The sequence below is a fragment of the Rhopalosiphum padi genome, chromosome 3 (genome assembly GCF_020882245.1).
Source record: "Rhopalosiphum padi isolate XX-2018 chromosome 3, ASM2088224v1, whole genome shotgun sequence".
Classification (NCBI taxonomy): Eukaryota; Metazoa; Arthropoda; class Insecta; order Hemiptera; family Aphididae; genus Rhopalosiphum; species Rhopalosiphum padi.
Genome location: NC_083599.1, coordinates 28,494,106 through 28,506,889, shown reverse-complemented (window position 1 = coordinate 28,506,889; position 12,784 = coordinate 28,494,106). Strand labels below are relative to the sequence as shown.

The 12,784-nt window shown below is 33.2% G+C and overlaps 1 protein-coding gene and 1 non-coding gene across 2 annotated transcripts; one reads left to right on the top strand and one right to left on the bottom strand.

Annotated features, from left to right (window-relative positions):
- The first annotated feature begins 2,110 nt into the window (after positions 1-2,110).
- LOC132927219 (uncharacterized) lies at positions 2,111-11,254 on the top strand. The gene is made up of 4 exons (XM_060991709.1): positions 2,111-2,625; positions 4,695-5,346; positions 8,163-8,547; positions 10,372-11,254. Exons 1-4 carry the CDS (start codon positions 2,560-2,562, stop codon positions 10,982-10,984), a joined length of 1,716 nt encoding a protein of 571 aa, XP_060847692.1. The 5' UTR covers positions 2,111-2,559; the 3' UTR covers positions 10,985-11,254.
- A 1,073-nt stretch (positions 11,255-12,327) lies between these two features.
- On the bottom strand, positions 12,328-12,446 carry LOC132928088 (5S ribosomal RNA). Its single transcript, XR_009661965.1, has one exon. It is a non-coding gene; the product is annotated as a 5S ribosomal RNA (ribosomal RNA).
- Positions 12,447-12,784: the final 338 nt, after the last annotated feature.

Here is a 12,784-nt window from a genome sequence, read left to right as displayed (position 1 = left end):
AGCATGCAGGCCCGCCCAATATATTATAATATTCATTTTGCATAATAAACCTTTTTATTATTTAGGAATTTTCTTATTTCTTATTTCTTATTTAATAAATTATAATATGCGAGTACGTAGATTTTTTTGTTTAAATAACATTTATGGAAGTTTCGCAATTTCGCATCATATAGATTATAACCATATTTATTGAGCATCTGGAAAAAGTCAGTTTTAAATCATAAATGAATAAAATATGTATTAACTTATTTTATTGAGTGTAACCAAACTACCAATGTGACATGCATGTTGTACAGTACACAATACATATATATAACTACAATATTAATAATTAAATAAAACAAATATTAAAACAAATTGTATTAAAATGTCGACAGCTTAAAATAAAATATCAATTAACTCTGTGTACAACTACTTAAAGTGCAGCTAAAATGACAAGCGTGCAAATTAATTATGAATGCTTTAATAGATAACATTATTTTTATAAATAAAATAACCGAATCAGTATGGTAATTCCTTTGTTAATATAATATCACTATTTGTTTTTTACGTTGTTAATTATCTCATCTACATCTAAGCTACTCAAAATATTATGGCTCTATGACCATAAGCATAAAAACGTCAAGCTTCGATTCACTTAAAATTTTTACTAAATTCGTGTTTTAATGTTTTTAAGAGGACGCCATACTCGCATGTGTTGGTCTCTGTCTCACTAATAACGTACATCATAAAAAATTTTCGTTCAGCAGAATACATTTTGTGATGTTAGCTTTAATATTACAGTAAATTTACCTTATTATGAAATTTATAGGTAAGAATATTATCTAGACAACGACATATTATTTTATTGATATCATCATTTTAAAGTGAGTTATGAACATTTTTAAGTTGTAATATTTTACATAGCTGTAACTCACTTTAAAATATAATAATATCATTAAAAGCATAAGTCATTGTCGAGATAATATTCTTACCTTTAAATTTGATAATAGGTAAATTTACTCTAATATTAAAGCTAACATCACAAAATCTATTCTGCTGAACGAAAATTTGTCATGATGTACGTTAGTAAGACAGAGACAACACGTGCGGTCTTAAGAACTGAAAAATACCTATCGCATGTTATCTAAAATAAAACAAAAGCTTAGTATTATTAAATTAAAGTAAAAATTAAAAGTTAATAAGTTGCCAATGTTATATTATAATCATTGCAATAAAGTTTTTACTTTGTAAGTTCATCATTAAAGTAATACACAGTACAATAAATGTGTATATGACGATAGTGAAGTACAAACTTTGTCTTTGATTCTATCATAGTTAATATCGTCTTCGTTTTCGTCACTATTAAGCTGTATAATTGTTGTGTGATACGAGTGTACGACTCAAATACGGATTTTTTTTAAAAAATACTTCTAATCAACGACAAAACTTAATAATTCTGACTTTAGATTTTCAGGTTTAATACTCTGGTCAAATTTCTCGAGGTTTGAAGCGAGTAGATAGACAAAATCTTCATTTAATAGTTTAGAACTAATTTGCTGAAAGTTTTTAGGCGAGTGCCAATACACGTAAATCTGCAGTGTATATTATATTTGAGAATTTGATCAAAATCTTTTCTCCACACTGTCAACTACTTGACAACAGAGACACTCAATTTACTATTGACAAACAATTTGTAATCCAAGTAATTATATATATATCGGGCCAGAGCTATAATACGACGGTCGGCCCACCGCGGGAACTTTCCCGGTGTCCCGGCGAAGGCCAACCCGCTAAACGGGCAATCGTATCGACGCACACAATTCGTACTATGATCCAAGTATATTATACCAACATCATATCATATAAAAAAATAATTAACAAAAAATAAACAATCGTCGCGGTGTTTGCGAACGCAATAATAATAATAATAATATACGCCTAGCGATGAGTGAGAAACGTATAGTTCGGATTGGCCGGCGAAACACTTGCGTATACATTGCCGATCGTTTACAATTATATAATAATAATAATAATATTAACGATGACAACGGTGATGATGACGATGACGATGATGGTGGCATAATATTATTATAGTGTGTGATGGGTGATATGATGTTTTACACTCGTCACGCGCGTTTCCGTGCCAATATTGACACGCGCCCGGTCGGACGTCGCCGCGATCGTCGTCGAAAAGCGCGGCACGTCGCGTATTCACATTGTATATTTTGCGAGCCGTTGCAGTCGCGGACCGAACGAAGCCGACGCGCAATAATTTTTATTTTTTAACACCGTCGCGAGTGCGAAGCGTATACGACAACGGTTTGTTTTCAATATAATAATAATATTGTATACGACGACCCGTGTCGGACGACCGGACTACACGACTTCGCTGCCCGACGACGGATCCCGCGGGCCCATCTGCTAAAATATAAATAATAATATTATACTCCGCACAGTTTACCGTCGTATCGTTCTTGTACGCTTATCGAAATCGACAGTATAATAATAATCGTTATTATTTTTATATCATTATAGCCACCGACTGACCGTTGTCCGTTTGTGGTCGCCGTCGTCGAAATGTTAGCGACCGCCGAGCGCGCAACGTTCGTTGCGCTGTGGTTGGTGTGCTGTTACTACCATCAAGTGAGTGTGTAATAAGTAATAACTAATAAACAATATAATAATATATTAGAAGGTACCCGACACTGGGCACTGGGCAGGTTGTGTTCAAATAAATAGATTTCTCATCGGCTTTGCAACATCATCAGAGATTCGGAGGCGGATTTACGCGTATAGGCAACCTAGACACGTGCCGAGGGCGCAACATCTTTCGGGGACGCCGCAATTTTTCAGTATATTTCTACTTTAATTTATATAATATATATCTATATAACTGGTAATGATGCCCCGGGGCGGAAAAATGGTAAGTCCGTCCCTGATCAGAGTACATCTCGGGAACACCGCCCTTCCACCCGAGACTATATGGACTTGTTAGCGTAGAATTGTACGGGTCTTAGCCGCTTAGAATAAATTGGCATATTATGTTTTTGGATACGCGAGTAGTAGGTATGCATTTGTATGTTCGCAGCACTTTTCAGCGGGAAGATTTTAGAAGTTCAAGCGGGAGTATTCTTCTCGAGCCAATTTTTTTCCCTGTAACACCAAAAAACACCGATTTAAAAGAAAATAATTTTGAAAAAGGTTTGTGTGAGGATATAATTTCAGAATTTATTACGATCTGTGTTACACAGAAAAACAAATGTTGTTGAAGAGGATACTTATTCTGTATATAAAACGACTCAGTATTCGCGGGATAGGTGGTGCCTTATAAAATAACACTGGGTGACAGGACGATTTTTGTTTGACTTCAAGTCAGACTGACTGCGCGTAATGGACCTTAAAGCTGCAGGACGACGAGAGATTACATACCGTCTTTAGGACTTCAATTGTCAGCTAGACAATGTTACGGACGCAGTTATATTTTATTTTATATATAGTATCTCTTGTTCACGACGGTGTTTACTAATAATGTATGTCTACTACATAGTAAATGCCCAGCCACCCTCAGCCGCCGACGCTTATAGTACACAATATAATAATTGTGTGTGCTAATAAAATCATTACTTGACTAAAATAGACACTAATACACTATGGTAGAGGTTTTGTCATCCGTACCGTGACATCATACGAAAATGAAATTAAAGTATATTATATTCTTCGTTTTTCGCGTTTTTAGAAAAAAAAATACATAATAGCTGTACGTTATTTCAAATTGCGAAAGTTAGTAGAAATAAACGCATATTGTTTCAATGTTTAGAAGATTTTAAGAACGCATAAGGTCCCGCGATCACCGATTAAACAATAATATATAACTATGGAATAATAATTACTGACCCATTTTTACGTCCCAGTCGTACATATAATAATATAACGCCTTTACCACCCAACTGTATGTTTTATAGAATTATATAGATTGTCGTGTAAATTAAAGACATCACGTACCTAATGATTATATATACAGTCCAAATTTCAGACTGCATTTTTGCACCAATTTGGTGGTGATGAAAATAATGGTTTGTAAATGGATAATAATGTATTTTTTTTTGTAACTAGAAATAGAATGTTAATCATCTAAAAAAATATAAAAATGACCTAAAAAATTACGTAAACAAAAATTTAGTAAAATTTCAATTTTAAGTAGTAGTAAAATAAATTATTAGAAATAAATTAAAAAGTAAATAATAAATAACAAAACAATTTAAGTTTTCATCCAACTATAATAATAGGTATGTACTTCTTACAACAAAAATTTACCAATAATAATAATAAAATAATTTTTTGAACAAATGTTCTTTAGAATCTAAAATTTGAGAAAAATGCAACACATTGTATAACTATACTAAAAGGACCGGTTATTTTCGGTTAAAATCGACGATACCGCAGAGATTGCGTTGGCATTATTTCCGCGACTCACGGCGCCACCACTTAAGATGATCTATATGTAAAAATAGAAAATAAAACTACTATATTTTGAATAAAAGGAGCACGAAACTAATTAGTAATTCTTACCTAAGATAACATTTTATAGGTTCGGAGGAAAAATATTCCGAGTCGTCGACATCCTATAGAGATAGAAATATATACATCACAACTAATCGTTCGAATGATATACATAATAATTATTATTATTATGATTACTTTTCAAAATATAGGCCACCGCCCGCCACGAACACGTGCGGACGAAGAGTGGCTCGACGCGTGAGCAGAGGACCCAACACCTGACGTCCGGCATGCCCACGGTGACCATGGTGGCCGCCGGCGCCAAGGACATCGGCGGCGGAGGGTCTTCGGACGCGGACGCGGACGTTGACGTGCTCGCCGACGCGGACACGGCCGGCGCCAAACCGTCGGACGCGAACACCGGCCATGGCAAGATCCGCGAATTCTTGTTCGGCAAACCGAACAAAATCTTCAAGAGCCTCATGCGGACCGGCGTCAGAGTGGTGCAGCGCGGCATGGACGCGTTCCAGGGGGTGTCGAACAAGGTGTACACAGTGGCCCGGAACCAGATCGGCGGGTCGCGCGCCGGCGGCTCTTCGTCCGCGGCGTCCAGCAAATCGGACGAGAGCGGCAGCGGCAGCGCCGGCGACCGGAAACAGGTGAAGCGGCAAGCGGCCGCGGCGAAAAAGCCGACCGGCTTCGTCAAGTCGGTGGCCAAAATGCTCAACACCGGGATCGCGGGCATGGAACAGGTCACCGACCTGGGCCTGCTGTTGGGCAACATGGGCACGCACAAGATCATGGCCACGCTGGACGGCAAGTCCGGCAACCAGGAGATATTCAATCTGATCGTCAAATACGTCGGTACGTATTGCACGCCATAATATAGTATGGCGTTGGAGCTAATTTTATTGTCGTTGTCGTCGGTTTTGATAGTTATTTATTACTTTTTTAATAGTTTAATGTTAATTTAAAAAATTCAAACCCAAGACTCATAAATATAAGGATGAGAAGTTATCGGAGGTAAAATTGGCAAAATATGCATACAAATTATTTTATATAACCAAAAAATAATTGCATCTATGTAAATAAATTAAATTGATTGCATTGGACATTTGAACATTTCCAACATCTTATACGACGACGATTGTCCGAATAAATATTTTTACAACGAGTAAAACTTCTATAAATCTAAAAAATATATTTATTTGTATAAATATCGTAACATTCACGTTTAATTATTATTATTTTTTTTCATACCTCCAAATTATTTGCAGGCCACTGGCCATTGTTTTATTGTAACAATCGTGCACATACGAAACTAAAGTTTTTTTGTTCAACTTTTGTTTTATGTGATAAATTAATGTATTCAAAAACGCATTTATATAAGTACACAAAAAATCATTAATATGCTTATCTTAAAAAAAAATACTAAAATAAGCAACAAAAAAAACTACAAATATGAACTCACTAGGTTAAAAAACGAGGTTTGATTATTTTTACTTTTTAAAAACTTCTCCCAAAAATACAAATTTTAAAGAAACACATATTATTAAGCATATCGAATAAAAATCAAATCATGTCGCTCAGAATTTAATATGTTCTTTATGATCGTTAAATCATCGAATTAATTAATTAATATTGAATAATTGTGTCATAACTAAATTTTTTGTTAAATTTATTATTAGACAACGTGAATGCATTACATTAATTGTACTTACCGTTTCTAAACCATAATATGTGGAGCGATCCACCCTGCGGGTATTTTCCCATCGGCTTATACTCAAAAGTGCATTGCCAAAATATGCCTATTTTGATCTATACTCCGTTTCACGAGAGAAGGTACACGAGTCGCGCATCCGACTGCCGCCGTCAAACAGCGCGGAGGCCAAATTTCCCCCACTTTTTACTGCCCGGCGGCTAGCCAAATCGATTATACACCCCGATAACATTCGGTGTAACGTTTAGTTGCCGTTTAAATTTTGTTATGTACGTTAGCAGCGCTAACTACGTATGCGAACGAGTCGTTGCCGACCGCAGCCGGAACATTTTACGATCGTGAACGAACGGGCGACATTGGTGGGAGATGCGCATCGACGGACGAAAAAACGTGTACCTTCTCTCTTGAAACGGAGTATACAGGCTGCAGCTGCGGTGGACACGCGAAGGCGTTTTTAATATTGTTTTTGTTTTTATTCCCAATCCTCGATCTTCATTCTACATATGAAATTGCTTATTTTTCGTGATCAGTATACTTGAAGTATTACTACACCATTATGATGAGGAGATCATCGGGTTTAGAATTTAAATGTTTCCGGATTATTTGTAAACGCCTTCAGCAACAGCTAGACGGTGGCTGCGAAATGCCAAATACTACATAAATTGGTATATATTTAGGGTACTACCATAAAATGTTTTTGATTTAAAATCCTTTCTATTATCTAATTTGTCAAATTTTTCATTAAATTTACTTATTAATTATTATACCTTGTATACACAACCAGTAAATATATATTATCTTGTGAAAAAAAATTTAATTGGTTACATGACCATTTATATTATATTTTAATCGTGTACAGACTTGTGTGTTGTACAATTTACGGTGCAATAATAGCTATATAGAGTATAGTTATACGTACGAGTATACCTATCAAACTAACTCACAACAACACGCGCTACACGTGTGCAAACACTGTTAAGGCAAATTGTTAAATTCACTAATGGGAACTACTTTTATTGTACGCATATGCCCAAATTTCAATATTCTCGCTTAGTTGTCTGGTATATCTCGGTAAGTGTCATAATATCCCTAATTTAGAAATATTTTGAAAAATATACCTACAATTTTATCATTTTAATAAATTTGCTTCTAAAATCCAATAATTTTGAAAATCGGTAATACTAAATACAAGTAAAAAAAATAATGTTCAAATATATCAATCGTAAGAGCAAACTTTTTTGAAATACGAATATAATATTGTCTTTTTGCAAATTATAATACATAGTTTTAATTACACTATTTAATTTGTGTTGAAATGTTGTTGACTTCGTCATCTTTTTTTATTTTAAATGAATACAATATAATATGACAATTTAAAAAACAAAATTCCTATCCTAAAAATGTTTAAATGTAAATAAATAACAGATGAACCGATTAAATCAACGTTCTTATTTTTTCTCTTGAGAACATAATTCATTACATCGTTTCATCCCATTTATATTTTTGGCAAATTAATTTAAATCTAATTGCCTACGTACGTATCTTTATTAATATAGTTTTCATTTTATACTTAAAATTGTATGTAGATTTTTGGCAAAATTGAGACCACTGAAATAACCTTATCCTAATGCATACCTACATGTTATACGTAATATTAATTATTATGAATGTATAATGTACCAAACCAACATATATACAATTATAATTAAACAGTCTAAGTGTCTAACCTTATAAAACAAATAAGTACCATCATGTTTTCAAAGTAAACATGTTGATTGAGTGCACGTCGTAAACTTGTAGGTATCTACATCATTTAGCTTAAAAACTTTTGATTATATTTTAATATTTCATAATATATAAAATCATATAGTATTATAACGATCTTAATGTTCATATCATATAAATTAGGTACGTGTATGAAACAGAATTTCCTGTTGTTTTTTTTTTTTTTTTGAAAAAGGGTCCAAAGTCGGAAAAGGGTCCAAAGGCAGTGCGGTTCAGTTCATCGACGACGTGGGTACGATATCGACTTTTGTAGCCCAAGACGACGATATTACCAAAGCGATATCTACACTAATGGAAAGGTTAATGAGCAACCCCAAGGTGGTCAAAGCAATGATTCGTTTGGTTCTCACGGTTTTGGACTCCAGTCCGTCCACGGCGTGCTTGCTAGACCAATTGCCGTTGTCACCCCAAGACGTGCGGATGGTGTTCGATATATTCGTAGGTAGCAACGGACAGATGATGTTGAAAACCATTGCGGGGCTTGTGTCAGACTTGACCACAGGACCAGACACGAAAGCGTTTTTGGAATCGGCTTTAGGCATGATGTCCATGTTCAAAAGGTATACTGTTTTAATCGCCGCCTTATTCATCAGTCTTGTCGAACTTAATAGTACCTAAAACTACTTATTGAGTTATTTTATTATAAACATGATATATATGCATGTGGGTGTGACGGGCATGGCCTATCTAAATAAATGTCAGCGTGTGTATTTAAAACAAAACAATGTATTGTATTGGGTATACATCAATAAAATTACAAGTAAAAATTAAAAATAAATACCTAAGAGATACAATAAAAAGGTTAAAACCGGGTGAAATTATATTGAAATACGTACGTGGATTTCGCCACAACATGGACGTTTGCTAAGAACATGAAAGAATGTATCAAAATGGAATGGAAACTTCATCAATTTTTGTCGGCTATTGATTCGGCCGGATACTGTTCTTACTCGTGTATATTTATTGATTCCACCGATGCTTATGTAAGATTAAAATATATATTGACATTTAAAATTTTTTGGAAACGTATAATGCGAGGGATAAAATAATAAAATATGTACGTCCTAATATCTTTCATATGTACACATGAAGTTTTAAATACAAAAATAAAATCGTTTCAATTTTTCATTTCGAGAGGTCGAAAGAAAAAAATTCTATTACTTTAAAAAATAACGGGAAAGCGATGATTCTATTTCGAAAATGTAATATACCTATATATATGTTACGGTCAATGTGGTCATGCCGGGACAATGTAAACCACGAATTTTTTTTTAACCAACTAACATAATTTTTTTATTATTATTATAAATTATAATTATTACCTATTTATAGTATTGATTTTTTTTTAAAACAATGATTATTAATTTTATTCATGTATCATAATATTACAAATATTTTTATGGAATAACAAAACCAATTAACAAGTATGTATCATCATTCATCATAACTATAAATTTTTTGAACACTGTGTATAAACTTATTTTTGTTACTTATCGTACTGCCTATTTAAGAATCATAGTTTTCCCATATGGATATGGCCATATCGGAATGATAAAAGTAATAGCTATCTTGATAAAATCCGTCAACAATACAATATGAACAACAATTGATATTTTCGACTAACCAGTCGAGTTTTTGTGCTGTAAACGATTATATACTTCGTTACTTTGTACATGTTTTAAAAATGGAATCCACATTTTTTGAACATTTGAACAAAGTTATCGAAACGAAAAAGTCTAACAGTACTTTTATTAGTAAATCTAAATATTATGAAATAATTAATTATTTAAAACAACTGAAGCTAGAGAAGAAAACCAATTTAAAATGAATGAAAAAATATGATGTTATGACAGTACTAGGAGACGAAAAATTAATTATAATTATAATTTATAATAATAATAATAAAAAAAATAATGTTAATTGGTTAAAAAAAATTTGTGGTTTACATTGCCCGGGCAGAACCACATTGACCGGGCAATGCATACATTGCACATTGCTCGTAATATATATTTATATATATATATATATTTATGTGTGAGCTATGAATTACTTGGTACCACAAAATTAAATTATTAACCTATATAGGTTATAATCAAACCAATTACTTCACTTAAAAACGGCTAAAACTTAAAAAACAAAAAATAGATTTGTTATAAAAATAATTTAGTTGGATATGTCTGAAATGCAGCTGATGATATGAGACACGCATAAATACACTATAATATATGTTAGATGACAGACATTATATATACGTTTTATACACAAAATAAACTTCCGTGGCCTGAACGCGTTGTTTTGAATTCAAAGTAAGACCGTACGGGAAAATTATGAAGAAAAAACTATTCGTATTGTGACTATATAGTTTTTATGAAATTTTGTTCCAGTGACGATCCAGGGGCGGCTACTAAGAATCCGGACAAACCAGCTGAGTCTATCGTTGGATCGCTGACTAGTTTCTTTACGGGCGGTGACCTAGAGGAAGAAGAAGGTATTGACGACAACAGCAATTCTGCACCCCCGCCGGAAGTCAATAACAGGAAAAAAATCAGCCGTGCAAGCGGAACTATATCAAAACCGTCTACGAAAAAACCAAAAAAAGACGACGACCCTTGGTTCAGTAACACCGCAAGCTCGTTCGAATCGCCAGCGAAAAAATCCAAATCCAGCGAAGACCCATGGTTTAGCCGTAGTGGAACTGCGTCGAGTTCGTTACCAAAAAAAACAGCCCCGCCCAAGCCGGATAATTGGTTCGAGAGCAGCAGTACCATTAGTGGAAAAGGCAAGGTCAGCCGCGGTAGCGAGTCCGTCGGCGATAAAAACAATAATAGCCATTTGAAAGTGGTGACCGAAAAAAGTGGCAGCGCGAGCTTCAGTGACGATGACGATACAATCAAAATTTCTGCCAAACCGGTGGATGGGAAGACAAAAACAAAAATCGTCGCCAAAAAGCCCGTCGTCGAAGAGGTTGACGATTTCGACAGCGGCGAATACGACTAATGACAATGGAGTTATCGCCACTAGGTTTGAAGGCACGCCTATAACTATTTATATTGTATATCTCGACTTCTACTATATTTTACAAACGGTACAACGATATTAAAACACAATCCATATACTCAGCATCGCAATAATGCGCAAAATACATGTATACATATATATCTGTCGTTAAGTTGAACCGCAAACAGATTTGTAATAGCAATATAAAAAACTACATAACTACCTACTGCATTTTAAACATTTTCAAATTATATAAATTTATTTACATTATACTACATATTATTATTATTTTCATCATATTTAAAATAAGAATATTAACTTAATACCTAGTTTTTGGTAATCACATACGACATAACATAGACATATAGAGGTATAAGTACTATAGGATGGCAATTTTATGATATACGCGAAAAATTCAAATATTTTTATAAACCAAATATCAACAAATTGTCATCAGATATTACACAAAAAAAAAATCACATTAAGAAAATAAATAATTTACAAAATAACGTTATTATATTATGCACATAAACCTTTTTTTTAATAACTCGAGTCCTTACATTAATTATATACAATAAAAAAAAACGATAATTTTTTTCTTATAATATTCTTCATAGCGTTCAAATAATTTGCCATCCCTGGTCTATACAATATTATAAATGATGTTAGGTAAACCGTATAATTATTTGATAATTTGATATAATTTGCTCTGACAAATAGTATTATCCTATGATAATATCAGGGATGACGAACCCATAAGAAAAAGTTTTAAATAATATATGCGACGACATCTAGATGACAATAATGTTATTGCTTGTAACGCATTGAACTCTATGTTCCGTAGGTTATATTAAATTGCTATTTAGCGAAAAATGCGATTAAAATATTATAATATATAATATTTAGTAGTCAGAAGCGGACCGAGTCCCAATCGGCCCACTGTTTACCAAAAAAATAAAATAAATAATGTGTATAATAATATTAATAACCAATACCTAGTGCAGGTACAAAAAAATTTTATCTCCTAATTTCTTAGTTTATAAAATGTTTAAAAAATTGTAAAATATGTTTGTATTTTTTTGTTGCGTGATTTGAGTTTGATTCCCTTAAATTTCATTACACATTTATTGTAAGTAAAAATGTTTCTACATTAAAATGTATACTGCAATAGATGTGTCTCAAATCTGAATAATAAAAAAAAAAAACAATAATACCAAACGAATAAGTACTTAACTAAAAAACAAATATTATTTTAATAATATCAAATTACCTATATAATATAATTATTATATTGATATTATAATATTATTGAGTTTTAAAAGTATTGAATGAAAAATAAAAAAAGCCAACGGCACGCAGTGTTCCCAAGCGGTCACCCATCCAAGTACTAACTACGCCCGACGTTGCTTAACTTCAGTGATCGGACGAGAACTGGTGTATTCAACGTGGTATGGTCGTTGGCAAAGGAAACGTGTTATCCGAGTAACCAAAACTACCATTGTAGTAATCTGGCAAACTGCTATAATCTGAAAAAAAAAAATAATATTATTATATATAATGATGTTTATTATAATTTATATACCCAGTCGTTTCGATCGTTTGAAGAAGTTCCCATCCACCATGAAGTTGTTTTTCATCATATCATTATATATGGTTCTAAAGTCTCGATTAATTATTATAGGCACCTATACCGTAATTTGTCCAGTATCGATGTGCCCTATTACGTGCCTAACAGAAGTGGCTCGAAACAATTAACATTTTTGACTACATGCGTCAAAAATATGTACCTATGACCTATCT